Here is an 18087-nt window from a genome sequence, read left to right on the forward strand (position 1 = left end):
TTTTAAATGATTTCTCTCAGCAAAACTGTCTTGGTTTTTTTATCCTCCCTGATAAAGCCAGGCATATCTCCTGTCCTGCAGCCTTCATTTCCTGCCTCAGAGCAAGAAACTCTGCCAAGCAGCCGTTCTGTTATCAACACACTGATCTTCATCTCGAGGAGCAGCCTGTGCGGGAGCCGAGATTTCCTGCACTATCTCGGAGATGCAGTTAAACGGGAGCATCACAGAGCACACTTTCACGCTGCCCCTGTTAAACAGTAGAGTGGCCGCACAGCTGTTTATCTGAAAGCTGATGCTCAGAGCCTTGTATGAGCCTGGGCTTTGCTATGGGCTTGTCTCCCTTTGTTTTCAACTTGCACTTTGCAAGCGTTTCCAAGGGCAACAAAGTAGAGAAACCGTCTTGCCCATAAATGGCAAAATTAAGCTTTTGTTCTCAAAATCAAGACTCTAAGACATACACCATTGTTATCTGTTGCCAGGTCTTAATTTGTTCAGAGATAGACACATCTTTGATGGAAGTGATTTCTCTTATCGATAGGTGAGAGTTTGATCTTGGGAATTTGCTAATATTCTAGAGTAGTTAATGACTGTATATCTTTAATAACTCATAAGTTTAAGAACTCTATCCGTTCTAATTCATTTAAAAATCACATTGCACACAAATATACACTGCCCACTGAAATTACCAGACCCAAACTCTATATATCTCAATGAACTTTTATAGAGTTAGAATTATCTTAAAGGCTGTGGAGGTAGCCAAAGACATGGGTGTGTGAGAGCTGTGTTTTCTGAGGTTCTATTTATGCGGCTCTTTAACTGTATGAACATGCATTCCTACGGACGATACTATCCAAGGAGACCTCACTGTGAACATCTGAGGATCAGCTATCTCTGTGACCTCAGCATCCCAAACACTGCCTGCTTCCAGCATGGCCATCTTCCTGAAGGATCAGGATCTTTACCTTTAAAAAGTTAATAGCACTGCATATATAGACAACCACCAAGACTAGATAAGATGGATGAAGCTAAGAAGTGTATGCTGACAGGAACCAGATATAGATGTCTCCTGAGAGACACAACCAGAGCATGTCAAATACAGAAACAAATGCTAGCAGCAAACCACTGAACCCCCGCTGGAGGAGTTAGAGAAAGGACTGAAGGAGCTGAAGGGGCTGCAACCCCATAGAACAACAATGCCAACCAACCAGAGCTCCCAGGGACTAAACCACTACCCAAAGACTATACATGGACTGACCCATGGCTCCAACTGCATATGTAGCAGAGGATGGCCTTGTTGGTAACCAATGGAAGGAGAAGCCCTTGGTCCTGCCAAGGTTGGACCCCCAGTGTAGGGGAATGTCAGGGAAGCAGGAAGGGGGGGGTGGATGGGGGAGGGGGCTTATGTCTGAGAAACCAGGAAAGGGAATAGCATTTGGAATGTAAATTAAAAAATAATCCAATTTTTAAAAAGCCAATAAAACATAATTTTAAAAAAGTTAATAACAAAGCATCCTTTACATAGCTAAAGAATTCAATTTGAAGCCCTGGAGTAGCTAAATAATTGATTAATTAATAGGCTTATATAATAAGTCATAACTTTTTTTGCATATGGACATAACCACATGGGTTAATTGTGATCCTTGGCTTCAATTTCATATGTAAATTTACTTCTATAATGACCTTTTTCTGGGAATAGCTCAGTAGCTCTAGAAATATAGATTTATTTAGAAATTAATGGACATTTAAATGCAATATTAAAATGATAACATGTGGGCCACTCTCTCTTTCTATGTGTGTGTGTGTATGTGTGTGTGTGTATGTGTGTGTGTGTGAGTGTGTGTGTGTGTAAAAATAGATTATAGATAGTATATGAGCCATGCTCAAAACTGCACCAATATGCATCAAAACCCCTTTTAACCCAGATTTTGAAATCCCAATAAGTAAAATGTAAAGTGAGGTCCTTGCACTGACTGTGGATCAGGATGGAACCAGCCTCACTCATCTTGCAGGTCTGAACTAGCGGCTATTCTAGGAGTCAAGTGTGTTACTCCCATGCTTTCCTGAGCGAGGCTTCTAAGGGTGTGGACCTGCACGGGTTCTTGCCTGAGGTTTGGCCTCATAATCTATAATTCCAGAACAGACAATCCCTCGCCTGTTTCGTTTGAAGCAGTAAATGGAAGTGTTGGCCTAAAGTCCTTCCAAAGCACCAGCTACAAAAGGTCCCTTTGAAAGAGGAACTGTCATATGATGCCAACACTGACTTATTGGTGTCACTAGGCTTTCAGTGAGCACTTGCTGACTGGTCTAAAGTGAAGACCCTTAAGAAGCTGAGCAGGTGGCAACTTCCTCTTCTGCATGGTAATAGACTGTGGGATCTGAATTCTTTCTGCGAGAAACCAGGAAGGAAGCCAGGCCATACATAATCTGTCCTCTTGTATAGGTCTTCACTTTTTCCATCCACTTTTAGTGTGTGAGTTGAGAACACGTCAACTAGAGACTAGTTCTGACTAACGACCTCATGTCTGACAAAATTTGGAGGGATGGGAGTGGTCAAGTTCAGGCCAAGCTTCAAAGTACAGTTCTATCGCTCACCAGGGTGCAAATCCTAGCACAGGAGTTTCCCCAAGGGGTCATCATTTCCCTGTATCTTGTGATAAATTAAATAATGTGTTTCCCCTGCCCCTGCTTAGCACAGACAAGTAGGACAAATGTGCCTCATGATTGAGGTAATAGTGAGGGTATGTGCGCAAAGTCATTTCTCATAAGATAGCTGGACAAAGTGTCTAGGGAAAGAATTTTAATCACGAGAGGATTATGAGTTCCCCAGGTTGAAACTGGCTACAGAGATCAGCTGTGACCCTAGCATGAAAGAAAGTTCTGTGCTGTATTAGCAGTGCTTGCCACGGACAGGTAAGCATGTTATATAGCATATATTAAAAGATGTAAAGGTGAGTAAAAGGACCTGGCATTTGTCTTCCATTTCTGCAGCATGGGAAAGGGTGGGGAGCAGCATGGGCAGGACAAAGAGAAGAGCCACGCAGAATTTTTGATTTAGCATGCAGGACTTTGATAGTGATGACTTTGAATGCAATAAAAGACCAAGAGTGAAGATGGTCAAAAGCCTGGGTACAGTGTAGGCCACTGAATAATTGATGGGCTCTCATGAAAGGGACAGTGTGACCTTTACTTACAAAACTGATGGTTTACAAATTCCAGGCCCTCTAGAAGGAAGAGCTGTACTACAGTCTGAATGGGAGTCAGTTCCACAGGGGACAGAGGGACACACCCTGTTGGGCACCTATGAATAAATGTTTGGTGCTCGGGGAGTAGGCTTTGGAAGATTCTCGAAGGGTTGAAAGTTGAATCACCAAGACAAGTGGACTGTCCAGTGTTTGCAGACAACTGGATGTGATAGAGTCAGGACAAGACATTGTACCAAACATTCTCTCCATGGGAGCCAGCAGACATCAATCAGAGCTTCTGAGGAAATGGATGTGGTCCATGAGGCCAACAATGGCTTTTTCCATGTGGTTTCCAACATACATAGTACAGTTGGAGGAATCAACCTGAAAGCAGGCCAAGTGACGTTTTCCCTTTTGTGGCCATGATGGGGTTATAGGAATGCCCACAGGACCCTAGGATTTAGGTTTATCCCTAGATACCTTGATACCTGGAATATCCAATTGACATGTGCCATCAAGAATCAAACTACACTTCTCTCAGAAGAAGATATGTGGTCCAGAACCTTAGCAAGATAAATAGATTGAGGCCACCTGTTTATTTGTTGTTTTCATAGCTGTACCAGCTGGTTTTGCGTGTCAATTTGACACAAGCTGAAGATATCACAGAGAACCTCCCTCGAGGAAATGAGGAAATGCCTCCATGAGATCCACCTATAAGGCATTTTCTCAATTAGTGAATTAGGGAGGGCCCATTGTGGGTGGTGCCATCTCTGGGCTGGTACTCTTGGGTTCTATAAGAAAGCAAGCTGAGCGAGCCAGGGAAAGCAAATTAGTAAGTAACATCCCTCCATGGCCTCTGCATCAGCTCCTGCTTCCTGCCCTGCTTGAGTTCCAGTCCTGACTTCCTTGGGTGATGAACAGCAATGTGGAAGTGTAAGCTGAATAAACCCTTTCCTCCCCAGCTTGCTTCTTGGTCATGACGTTTTGTGTTTAGAAACCCTAAAACAATAGTTTAATGTATTTTAATAGCAAACTTACAGAAACAGAAACTAGACAATAACATGCATTCATGTATGCGTCCATGCAGGGAGACACAGTTAAAGAATGCAGTGATTGGCTGAATGATATCAGTAGAAATTTAGTTACTTTTTGAGAAATCTACTAGCATTGTCCAGGAATATTTCACAGGTTCAATTATAATCACCAGAAAGTAGCACTACTGAGACGTGCTCCCCGAGACATTTTGACTTGTGTTAATGCTTGCACTCCACATTTTTATTAAAAATTCACACATGAAAATATAAAAACTGCCAACACCTGGTTCATGACCCTGCTTTTTCACTCAATATTATAGACTTTGTTAACTTTTGACCCCCTCGGGGAAAATATCTAACATTCAGGATACCAGGAGGAAGAGGAAATATATGATTTATTCTTCTTTTGAAATGTTCCCCTCCGTGTTCCTCAAGCATGTGCTATGTATGTAATGAGCTAGCTGAGCACCTTCTGGCATAATATTACACGTTTGGCTTTGATGGCACACAGCTTGGTATTGTTCAGCTGCCTTCTGATTCTGTTTTGAAGTCCTGAGCATTTTTTTTACACCCTAGATGGGAACCAAGGTCTAGGAGCAGATCAGTGGGATTCTGATAGTGTCTAGTTTCATGAGTGCCCTGGTACCAGCCACTTCCACTGAGGTTTCTTCTTCCTCCAGTGGAGCATGAACCAGCCACTTATTTCTGATTGCGTTGCTCGGAGTAGTTTTTGGCTATCTGCATTGCACGGGCCACAGTACAGAGACATTTTTCCTCTCAGATAAAGCTGAGAGATTGAGAGGAAGAGAAGGCCTGAGAGATTGGTTTTGCTTTTGCTTTTCGATATCTTTTAGATATTTGTTTAGAGATTGTCTTATTTATTTTTTTAGTCCCTAGTAAGTTTGATAATTATCTCAATATCTGTATCTTAACTAGGATGAGCATGGAGTAGTGACCTTTATTTAATAAACAGTTTTCTAAGAACCAGTAGCAACAGAAGAAATCAAATCAAATAATTAATGTAAAAAGCGCTCATACATTCACGCATGAACACAAACAGAGAAGGGGTCTTAATTCAGAAATTCAAACTAACCGCTAGACCAACACACACAATGTGTTGGTCAAAAGTTACATGGACATAAGAATTTAGAAAGGGCACATAGGGAAATTTCATTAAATCCAAGCACGCTCTTGGTAGATTGAAGTAGGAAATTTACATCTCAGAGATACGGATCTTAATTAACCTAAACATTAACAAGGGCTGAAGTAGCTGCCCAGGGAAATGATCAAAATATGAAATTTGCTATCCAGAGGAAATGTTAGATTTTCCCATGTTCTAAGATATAATTGGCAGAGAGGATGAAGCCATTACCAATGTAATTTTTTAATTAATGAGTGAAAATCAGAAAACTCTGCTTTATAAGGCAGTGGAGTTGACCTGAAATTCTTCAATAACATCAGGTCTTAAGATCACATTTTTAGTTCAGGTTTGTACAGAGAATATGACTATTGGGGAATGTGGTACTTACCCAATGATGAAGAGCAGGGGAAAGGAGACAACAAACTATTTTATTATCTTACTTGTTACAGGGGAGAACTGCGCTATAGGTGAAGGAGCAAAAGTTCAGCATGAGGCATATGAGATTAAAGTTGCCTTGACCCCACCTAAGCTTGCATTAGGATATATACAAAATATCCCTGTAAAAGGAAGATGACTGTAAGGACTTACATGTATAGTGTTTCACACCACTGTGGTTAATCAAGTAACAGAAAGAAAACACACTTACATAGTAGGACCTGTTATAAAATAGTAATGTTAAGATTTTGTAATTATGGGCTGGAGATATGGGTGAGTGGTTAAGAGCACTGGCTGCTCTCACAGAGGATGTGGATTTGCCTCTTAACAACCACATGGCAGCTCACAATCTTCTGTACCTCCAGTTCCAAAGGATCTCAGATCTTCTTCTGGGGTCTGCTTATATGTGACACACACACATAGATTAGGCACATGCACACACACACACACACACACACACACACACACACACACACACACGCACAAAGTGAACCTTAAAAACTACTTAATAATTATAAAATATGTGTATAATAATAAATATGACAGTAAACCAAATAAAGTGTTATTATTTAATTTATTGAGTTTTTCATATTTTCACACATAAAAATAATATTAGTATTGTCTGGGTGCACTTGGCAGGTATTTCTTTGAGCAAAGGCAATGCTCCCGTGTCTAATTCACTAAGCAGTATCACTCTCCCGTGCCTTTCCTATAGCTTCCCTAGGAGTGTTGATGAGCAAAGTCCTGCTCAGGTTTCATACAGTAGCATGTATAAAGTGATGTGATATAATGAATGGATAACATTGACCTCAATTATATTAACATTATTACAGAGAGAAAATTGCTTCATCTTATTTTATTCTGTTGCACTCTCAATTAACTGTTAAACTATGTCAACTGGCAATAAACACCACTCTGTCTTTGTCCCTCTGACTTTTCTCTTGCCAAACATGGATTCTCTCCATGGCCTCTGCCACTTCCCATGGCTTAAATCAAGACTGACCATCAAGGAAGGCTGAAGTGGTCATCCTAAGACAAGTAGACTTGCTTTGAGGACACTGGGTGAGGCTAAGCATGGGAGGCTTACCTCATAAAGATGAGAGGGTATGACAGGAATTTGAAGAGGGTAGTAGCATGAGAGGAAGGGAGAGGAACTTTTGATAACCTCCTTACATTCACATACAGTCAAGGGCTTTGCCATGGACACTGTTGGCAAAAGATCTCTGATTATTATTCTAAATGTCCCTTTTAGAGATAGTGAAGGCTGTCATCACATAATCTGTCAGTGACCTTTGTGCTCTGGGCCAGGTTCTGAGTTTTCAATGGAAACAAAGAAAACAAGAGAGAAGAGCCTAGATGTTGGTCAGGCCAGGGAACATTCTAGATTTATGTTTCATTCCCTTCTTCCTTGTTACTAACTTAATTATACTTTCAACAACACCTCACCAATATCTCCTGCTGAAGTTAATCACAAAATAGTAAAGTCATCACTTTGATGAACTTTTACTAACTAGTCCTTCATTCCAAAGATGTAGGGCCAAAAGCCTCACATTGGATAAGTGAGCTTAAATGGGGAGTTCCAATTTTCTGTGCAGTTAGAAGTGCATAGTTTCCACTATTCTGCAGTGTTCGGAATTTGCATTCTCTGCTGGGACCTTGATGAACAGATTCCAGTCTCTATACACTTCATGTTGACCCTGAAAAATGGTGTCTGTCAGGGAGATGATGCAGGATGCTTTACTGTTAGAATCTTGAGTGTTTCCATTGGAAATTTTTTTCAGAAACTAGGTCAGAAAAATATAAAAGACTCACAACTCAACTAGTCAAGAGTCAGGACATCTCCAGAGACCATGGGATGACATCTCACTCCAGCTCAATGCAGAGTGGGTTTGCACAAGCCATGGGCTATGCCCCAACTGCCTATGCACGCACTTGCATTGGCCTCTCAGGTTCTCTGAATGAGGCAAAGGTCAAGGGAAACTGAAATCTAGGATTTTCAAAGAACTACTCTGTTGAACATACATTGTCTATGTAAACTAAGCATGTGTGTTCAGATGCATATACTTTGTCTATTTTAAGAGAAGCTGTAGCCATCAGACTGGGATGGAGGGCAGCTATCCTCAGCCCCCATTCTTTGAATTATCCTTTAACAATTACAGAATTTGCAGGCCCATGCATAGTTACTTTTTCCTTTAAACGATGAAATGGTGATTCTGCAGTGCTCGGTTTCTTCACTTAGTGAGTGATTATGGGACTCTGATGGGACAGGTGTCCAATGCCTTTGAAGTTATGGAAACCATCCTCTACACTTGTCCATCCATCATGAGACCTGAGTGTTGAATGGTATCATTTTGTCACTTCTCTGTCAACAATGAGTATGACTTTCCAATTTTGTCATTGTATTTTAATTCAGTTGTATATTTCTTCATGAGAATCTTTGAAGGTATCCATCTTCCTTCCTATCCATATATTTCTTCCTCACCCATCCATTCATTCACTCACCAATCACTATGCCCATCTACTTATGTGTTGATGCTATCTATTAATTACTTATAACTTATTCAACCATCCATAGCCATCTAATTATCCATGTAGTTATTGTCTTCTATTTATCTATGCATATATCTTATCTATCAATTATCTATTGTCATCTCTTTATCCATGTCACTATTGCCCCCTATCGATCATCTATCTTGTTATCTATCTATCAGATACCTATTTAGTTATCTCTCTACCTGTCTAGTTATCTATCTATCTATCTATCTATCTATCTATCTATCTATCATCTCATCCATTCTTCCAGATATCTACCTATAACCTATCACCTATCCTTCACTACACTCACATGTAGCTACGATTTTCTCCCTTTCCTCTGTTGCTGTTGTTCTCGACTAGACCTCTCCTGCTTTGGTTTATAAACTAAGACAACCCAACATCATGTCCTCCCTTAACATCCTAGGAATGCTCCTCTGGCCTGACCGCATTTACTATCATCTTCTCACCGGGTAGCAGCTGGCCTGACTCACTGAAGAAGTGAGCAGTGCTGGAGCCTCCATGATTTCAGTAGGAACAGAGCAGACTCCCCCTTGAACATTACCTGTCTAGAAGCTTCTTCCTCCAGGTACAGGAAAAACACAATGCAGACTTTTGATCCTTTATACTGGAAGTCAGTTGGACGCTGCTCAGTCCCACTCACTGAGTTCCTTGGTTAGTGGCTTAAACTCTCTGCATTTTCAAGGACTGGTAATTATAGCTCCTAAAAGAATCAGTAGAGCTTTCTCTGGGGGAAAAACCATATGATTTGCTAGCAACAGTTGTTAGGAAATAGTGTAGGGGCATTCCTCTCTGCATGAGTCTTCTTCTGTTGTCCTGTCAATCACAAGAGCCTTTCAAAATTTGCAGTCATGCTTATGTCCACATTATAAGTCCTAATCTTTATTTTATTAAAATGCAGACAAATTTCCAGGCCAGTGATTTTCGAGAATTTATTATGCCCTTCAAAGGTAATTATCCCAAACTGGTGTTCGGTGGGGCTAGAGAGATAACTCAGCAGTTAAGAGCATCCAGATTTCAGTGGCTCTTCCAGAGGACTTGGGCTCAATACCCTGCACCTATATGATGACTTATGACTGTCAGGCACCAGGCACACATACATGTGTGGGGGCAGAGCTCGCATGCATGTAAGAGAAAAACAGAAGACTGTATTCGTTTGCTTGAATGCTGAGTCACAGTTTCGCTTGTCCATTAAAAAGGAATGATCCCACTGTTCTATGTCTGACTCTTATCAGCCAACCCATGTACCTGTATCAGGAAACATTGCGATTTTGTCACAGTAAAATCCCAGGATATAAGTTTCCAGATTAATGCTACTAAATCCACCTATAATTCCATGCAACCATCACCACTGTGCCACTCTAACATGTTTTCTTCATGCAGAAATTTGTCCCACTGAAATATAATGCCTGACCCCCACCCCAGCCCTGGACATTAAAATTCTTCCCTGTTCCGAACATTCTATTCAAGGCCCTTCTGTTAGTAGATGAGCAGCTTCTTCCCTTTCATTGCGAGCTTCCTCACTCACCACACTGCACCCAGGATCATCTCTGTTGGGTTTTGTCTTGTAATACCCTTCCTTCCGGAAGCTGAGTACTATGTATACATCAATGGCATTTTATGCTATCCATGCATCCATTAGTGGAGAATTGAGCAGCTTCTATATTTTAGTGACTGTGAACAATGCTACTGAAAGATTGTGAGTACATGGTTGTAGCTCTTAGACCCTGTATTTGGGCACAAACTCAGAAGTCGAATTGCTAGGTAACACCAAGGTTCCATTCCTAGGTGTTTACGAAAAGCAGCACTTATTGTGTGTGTGTGTGTGTGTGTGTGTGTGTGTGTGTGTATAAGAGAAAGAAAGGAGAAAGAGAGTATATATATCTATATATATATTCATATATATATAGATATATATGTCTATATATATGTCTATATATATGTATATATGCGTATATATTTTTTTTCAGAGAACAAATTGCAGGTGTTATAGGTGTTATCTCCTTCAATCATAGTCACCAGGATAGAGCTCAGGGGGTTAGGAGTAGCAGCAGCTTTGCTCTCTGAGCCATCCTGCTGGCCTACATGTTTCTGTTTTGAGTTCTCACGAGGCTGTTTCTAACAGTGACTATCATAGCTCATTACCACCATGGGGGCCTGTCCACTGCCATCTTCAATTACATTTCCTATTTTTTTAGCTTCTAATACAGTTATTATGTTTATTTTTGTGAAAGCCATAGACAAATAGCTTCAGGCCCCAAGGCATTAGCAGAGGGAAACTCTGGGTGATCAGTATTACAGAGTGTGATCCTCTCAATACCTCATGGCAACCACATACCAGCACCATGAATGCTCTCCCTACATGAATTATTACTGCCCATGGTACATGAGCTCTGGGAAGCCGCTCCTGAGATGCTGGATTTGGAGCTTGAACTCAAGTGTTCACCTGTGTGTTAAATTCCTCTGCCTATCTGTCCTTAGACACTTGCTTTCTATGGGTTAAAATTTTGATTGCATTCCTAAGGAATAACTGTTACTTTCCAAGTTTGTTACCTATACTTCTCTGTGGCTTCGTACCAGAAGGAAGATGAAGCAGTTGCGTTTTACAACCGTGTTACCTGTGTTTCATGTTATGTAAACTACCTACACAAATGTCCTAGAGACTCTGAGACAAGCCCAGAGTCTTTGTAACCAACCACTTGCTTGAGTGTACTAGAAGAGTCTTTTGTGGTAATTTTCTTTGTTGCAGTTTGTTTTTTATTTTGTCCTTGGGCTATCTTGTGCTAAACATTTTCAAGTGGTTGAGAACAGCTGAGTGGCCTCTCACCTACTTGTTGGTCTATCCTACTGTACAACTGACCATTGTCACACTGCCCATGGATTTTGAACAGCTCGTATGTATAATTTAGGTTCTTCAAACCCCACTCTTGGCTCCCTCTATCCATCCTTGCTCTCAGAAACTATCTTCAGCTCTCGTAACAAAGGGAAGGACACTTCTCAGACTAGCCTGTGGCCCTGCGTATTCCAGCAGTCATACTCTCATGGCCTGTAATGGATTTGGGGGCTTCTATCTGCCTCTCTTCATCTGCTATGGGTTTCCTTTTGTGCCTCACAAACCATTGATGTTGAATGCCCATGGGATGCACTTAAGCTTCAAGCACAAGGTTTATTCCTCACTAACTACTCAAAGAAGGGACTCGAGAAATCTAAGGAGAAAATAGGCAAAGAAGCCTCAGGAACGTTGCAAACAAATGATCAGTTGTACTGAGGCCTTTTAGTTTTTAGGACTGCATTTTGAAAAGTTATTTTTAACCTGTGTGTCCTTAATCAGTAGGATACTGCTTTCTTGATATTGGACAGGAAAATAAATCTGCGCGTTCGGGGGTAGTAGCCTGAGGTCCATAACCAAGAGGCATCTAGTACCTGAGATATGAGACCTATCACAGCTTTGAATGGGTCATAAAAATTCAGGAAAGGAAGGCGAGAAAAAGGTTTCAGTGGTTTAGACTACTGGCTTGGGATTCAATTCCCAGCACCTACATGGCAACTCACATTCGTCCGTATCTGGTCCCAGAGATCTAACAATTTCTTTTTGCTTCCTTGGGTACCAGGTACATACATGGTACACTGACATATTTGCACCTAAAATAAAAATAAATCATAACAACAATAGAAGAAATCCAGTAAGGGCACAATAGCTCTAAAATCTATGTTATTCACAATGCACAGTAGTGATTAATTCTAACTCTCAATATGTGTTAAGTGTTGAATAACATGATAATATACGGGGAATACATTTCCACTGTCCCAGAGGATTTATCAATGGATGTCCCTAACACTTTTGGTTATAACAATGTTGGTATATGGGAATATGAGCTCTAAAACCCTCTCCATATAATTTTCTGAATCTACGGACAATGCTGTTGGACTGTCTTGTCTGTGGAAGTTCAGAGAGGTGATACGACCAAGAACATCACTGGCTCTGGGAATATGCAGGATTAGGCTTCACACCTCTAAACTTTGGTCCAGATCTTTCTCATTTCTGCAGAAAATGTTGAGGACTGCAGGAGCATCCTGAGAGATTCTCCACCAAGTGTTCCCGGATGCTCCTCTCAGTGAGTTGTGAACCACTGGCAGGTCTTTTCGGAAGAGTGATAGAGTAGGAACATTTATTTTTAACTAGTGGTTTAAATACGGAAGACAATGTTCAGAGTCTTAGACGTATAATCCCATGGGCTGAACAGAGCAAAGAATCGCAGAAAGCAAGCAACTGAAGGCTGGAGAGTCAGCAGTGGCCCTCACCCCAGCTCCTTTAATGAACACTCTCCTGGGGATAGAAACTGTACTTCAAATCTCAAAGCAGACTGCTCATTACTGAACAGACCACATAGGGAGGATTCTCCGGAGTCCTCCAAAGCACAGTTCACTATCCTTTGAAAGATTTTAGGTTGAAGAGAATCATCTGTAAGCCTGTCTGACTTGGCCCCCTGGGTAAGAGCCCCTTTTATGAGCGTTCCCTATGAGCTTGTGGGATGTTATCTTTCCCACGTAACCTGCAGGAGATGTCATTTCATTCTATGCTTGCCCCCAAGTAAGAATCTTACAGGAAGTGGGGACTGCGCATGGTATAATGTAGTTAAGGTCAGGGGAACATTAGGATTTGAAGGATAGGCACACGGTTATCTGGGAGAAATGGAGCTATAAGGTGGGGAATGAAAACATGGCAACATAATGAGATACAAAAGAACTTTTTAAAAAGGACAAAATCCATGACATGTTCTACATTCAATAAAGATGATCAGTTTTCAAATACCAAAAAGGCTGCAAGTAGATATCTTGTCTATAGGTTTCTTGGACAGAACAGTGGTTTGAGGGAAAAAAAACGAACTTGAGTTATTATTTTGAACATTTTCCCCAAAATGATGGTTAAGCATAAGCATGAGGTGTTTTATGAGTCAATATTATATTTCTTAAAAGAGATATTTCAGATGGTTGAGATTATGAAATGGAGGTCAGTAAGAATGTTAGAGCTGTAGGGAAGGGAGGAATTCTGTGAGACATTGTCTTCAAAATATGGTGGGGCCCTTGAACCTACGGCAGCTGTGGCTTCCTGCTCCAGACCTGCACCAGAGCGAGTCCTTCAGTATATTCTACAATGAATGGAAGAGGAGGTGACAAGGCCCCATTGTTTTCAGTAATCTATTGGTAGTTCATGGTTGCTAGGAGAAAGGCAATGATTTTACTCAGTGGTGCTGCAAGTGGCAAGTGGCCCTGCCTGTAAAGATATCCTGGTATATAGCCATGGCAGCTCCAGTAAAACACAGTGTTTCCAAACCCCAAAGTCAAAAGGAGAAAGAAGAGGGGACGGAAGACAGGGTGGAGAATGAGGAGGGGGAGAAGAAGAAGAAGAAGAGGAGAAGAGAAGAGGAGAGGAGAAGATGAGAAGAAAAAAGAAGAGGAGGAGAAAATAGGAAGGGAGGAAGGGGAGAAGGTAGAGGAACTTGGGGCTGTCTAAGAAGAAAGACTTCAGAAGGAGTGGGAGAAGAGGGAGTGTGAGAGTGTCATGCTCTCGTGTCCAGCACACTGCACATGTGTGAAGTTATCAAAAGTAAAGAAAAGCCAACATATGAGAAATTGTAGAGCTTGAGTTTTCTAGAAACTTGATATCTAAAACTAAACATTCATTTTTAATTCATCTGTGTGTGTGTGTGTGTGTGTGTCAGAAGACAACTTAGTCAATGTAATTTCTCAGGTAATTCAGAAGTTATTAGCTTTGATTTGGATGCACTGCTGAGCTTAAGCAATCGTTTACCTTTGTACCAGCCTCCTTTGTATTCATATAGCAAAGTTCCCAAGGCTGAGTAATTTATGAGAAAAGACCACCATGTGGCTCACAGTTCTGGACTTCTAAAAGTGGCATGGAGTAGGGTCACCACTGGTGAGAATCCCCTGCATATCAGGAGGCATCATGGTGGGAGCTTGTTTGAGAGAAACTGATCCTAGAATGAGTCAAGAAGACAGTGAACTTGGAGGAGCCCGACTTGCTCCTTCAACAGCTTTCTTAGCTCAGGAGAACTACTCTAGGTCCCAGGAGAAGGCAATTGCTTTCAGGATGAGGATTTCCTGAGGCCCCTCAACTCTTAAAGATCCCCACACCTTGTTTCTACAATGGAGACCATGTTCCTGACACAGAAGCCGGTGAAGGGCCTGCCAAGCGAAGTGCACAGCATCTTTTAAAAGAACCTCTGCATTGAAGAAAAGAAATTGGGGAAAGAGGAGAGGAAAGGGAGGTGGGAAACTGTGCATTCATGCCTCATTCCTGTGGGTCTTGATTATCAAAGCTATTGATGAAATAGTAAAGACATGGCCTGCGCTTGTCTTCTCCACAGTCAGCCGAGGTAGAATGTATAATTGTTACTTGAACACACAGCATAAAAATCACGCTGTGACTAGCCTGTGTCTACATGAAAGTCATCACCCAATCCCTCCAGTATCCCTCTGATACAGTGTTTGACCCTAAACCAGTTTCTACCATTTCAATAAGCCTTCCACTCTTTCTCAGGAATCTTTTGCATCCTTAAAAATTCTGAAAATGTGTGCACTTTTGACAGACATGAAGAACACAATTAATAAATCTGTCTCGGAGATGAAAAAATAAGAGACAAATTTTAATGAAGTCTTGTAAGGTAAGCCTGTTTTTCTTGCTTATCCTTTCAGCTGTGTCCTGTGGAATTCCAGAGGCTCCAGGAAATGGCTCGTTCACAGGCAATGAGTTCACCTTAGACAGTAAAGTGACTTATGAATGTAATGAAGGCTTCAAGCTGGATGCCAGTCAGCAAGCCACTGCTGTGTGTCAAGAAGATGGCCTGTGGAGCAACAGAGGAAAGCCACCCACGTGCAAACGTAAGTCTTTATGTCTGCTTGCATGCCTATGGCATTTTCAACGGGACCCACATTCACAGATGGGTGGGTTTAGCTTCCAGAACACAGGTAGTCACTTCCCAGTGTTGTGAGACCTGGTCTCGTCCATCCTAAGAACACAAACAACTCCCATAAAGACAACTTCCCCCACTTAAAAAGAGCTGTGTAATCCTGAATGTTAGCCCAGTAAATCCTATGAATTCCATCACAATCTATAACATGTAACTTATCTCACCAAACCTAATTCTGGCTGCCATCTTAAGTGTGGGCAGAAGCTCCTGACATTGAGCTCAACAACAGTACCCAATGTAAAGTGTGAAAATATGAAACAGTGTTGAGTTCTGGCCTCCACTTCTCATGTTTGAGGTCTTTGAAAATAAAAGGCATTGCTTCATTTGTATACTTACTGTGTACTCTTTATTCATATCATGGCCTGCCAAGGAAAACAGAAATTTCATTTGTAATGTAGAGTAAGATTTCTAGGAAGCTATTTTCAGTGCACAGTAATATTCTTACAAGAGTCAAACATGAGTAAGTTAAGGGAACAGGGAAATGATATAATTATACTTTAATAAATATCTTGAAAACAAAAATTATTCAAACATGAAAAGTTTGAATACAGTGAAAAATATAAATTTAAATAGTAAAAAGCCAAGCTTAACCGAAGTTACACATACATGCCTACACACATGTGTACACACATGTAAACACAAACACAAATACACACACATATATATTACACATATGTATATGCACACATGCACATGCGAACATAATTTATACAGTAAGAATTTTGTCACAGATATATTAAAAATTTACACCTGGAGTTAACCTGCCCTTCTAGTATTTCAAAACTTAAAAATATAAGTTCTTTTTCCTTGTTAGTGTAAACAGTCAAAATCCTATGAAACTAGAACTAGTCTTAGGCACAAAGGGAAACTTCAAATTACACATTGATGGAAAACTTGCCTGCCTTCACACTGTCAAGGAGTCATTGGGCAGGAGACAGGAAGGTGCCGGGAGGCCAGACTGGAGCAAGCCTTCTATGTATCAGTCAGCACCTACAGCAGTGGCCATGGACTTGCCCTATCACTTTTAAACAGGAGACAAAGAAGAATGAGGGAACAAGTCAGAATCTGACAGCCACTATGCCGAGTGTGGCAACAACTCACCCTACCCCATTCCTGGGTAATTCACTTCAGCAACCATCTGTGCTAAAAGGAGAAGCTAGGCCTCTAGGGCCTTGGAGCTCTTCTGGGGACAAGAATTTCCTGAGGAAATTCATTCCATTCTAGAGTCCTTTGTAAAACCAACAGAGTTTGTATCCAGGAACTGCGACCACAGGTAGCTCTGTCATCATTATCCAGGCTGAAGGCTACTTTAGACTTACTTACTGGTGTTTGCTGTAGGGCTGACACTGGAGAGTAGTAACAAAATGAATGGTTTTTTAAAAACAGGCATTTATTTAATGTCTGCCTGAACAGCTAGTCCCAGGAATTACGTCCAGGACATTTAAACTTGACTCTGCTATAAACCAGATTGACAGTGAGGGAAAAGAAGAGCTTGCCTGCAAAGGTGCCTGTATGTCCCCTCAACAAGGCTCAGCCTTGCACTCCCCAGCCACTGGAATCTGTCCATTCCATGTCTCCAAAATCAACAAAGAACACCTGAAGGACTGACCTACCATCTCCTCAAATCTGATCTGAAAGCAACCAAGCTTGCGTATCAGCAATAAAGTCAAGCTTCTACTCAACAGGGGCAGCCTGTACATATACAACACACATCGATGAAGAAAGGCCACATGTCAAGGTCTCATAATCAAAATACAAATGCTTTAAAAGACCCAGAGAAGTTATCGCCCCCTAAATCTACCAGTCTTGTGGAAATGTTCTTACTGAGAATTACCTAGATGAACCACAAGACACAGAACTTAAAAGGGCAATCATAACTTCAATCAATTGATTATTTCCTGAACTAATAGTCTTGCTCCTTGGGCTTCTGAAGTTCCACAGCTCAGCCCATTTCCCTCACGCCCATTAGTGTAGGCTGCTGGCAGGCTGCAAAGACTCCATTTCAGCTGTGAATGTGAAGGATGGGGTGATTAAATTATTTCATTCCAAAGGTATCTAATCATAATTTTACAAATCTAATTAAATGTGCTCCAACTAAATGTGGTAATAAGACATACTTAGCCACATGAGTATGATGTGGGGAAACTGTTAAAAGAAAATAAAAAGACAATTATATTCCACGCTTATGGGATGATTAGACAAACAGGAAGATTTCTGATAAGGCCCAAATACTACCAGGGAGAATACTTCGTATTTCTGGTGGCAGCCTCATCAGAGTATGAAAGTCTCTGAGGAAAGTACATCCAGCTGCTTTGCCCCTAGCTCAAAGAGTCAATAAGAAACCAGATTCTCTCTTCACAAAATTGACATCTAGGGGTTAGCAATAGCTCAGAAATTGAGACAACATAAAATTTTTTCAGAAGCCCCAAGTTCAGTTCCCAGCACGCATGCCGGTTGGGTCACAACCACCTAGAACTCCAGCCTCAGGGAACCTGATACCTGCAATGACACCTGCATTCTGTGACATACAGACAGACACACATACATACAAACCATTAAGCGAACGAACAAAGCAACCCTGCTTATTTTAATGCAAGCTAGGATTTCCCGAGTCAAATACAAGTATCTTCTCTGTTTCCTTGAGATTCAGAAGTTGGGAAAATGTGTTTGTTGTGCAATGACTACTCATTATTTGTGATTTCAACTCTTTTAATTTGAGAAGTACAATTAGGCTTTGGTGCAAAAACGGT

General features: G+C 41.1%; 2 protein-coding genes across 2 annotated transcripts in view; both read left to right on the top strand.

The window, feature by feature from the left end:
- Positions 1–18087, top strand: part of Erich1 (glutamate-rich 1) — a gene marked incomplete at its 5' end in the record, with an annotated part of 52793804 nt that overhangs the window by 50957861 nt on the left and 1817856 nt on the right.
- Positions 1–18087, top strand: part of Csmd1 (CUB and Sushi multiple domains 1) — a 1600021-nt gene that overhangs the window by 1515372 nt on the left and 66562 nt on the right. For both annotated transcript variants that reach the window (XM_087588866.1, NM_001037327.2), the window contains exon 50: positions 15063–15248. In XM_087588866.1, the coding sequence (XP_087444992.1) occupies positions 15063–15248 (186 nt within the window). The remainder of the gene's footprint in view (positions 1–15062; positions 15249–18087) is intronic.

This window comes from Rattus norvegicus, chromosome 16, assembly GCF_021556685.1.
Source record: "Rattus norvegicus strain SHRSP/BbbUtx chromosome 16, alternate assembly SHRSP_T2T, whole genome shotgun sequence".
NCBI lineage: Eukaryota > Metazoa > Chordata > Mammalia > Rodentia > Muridae > Rattus > Rattus norvegicus.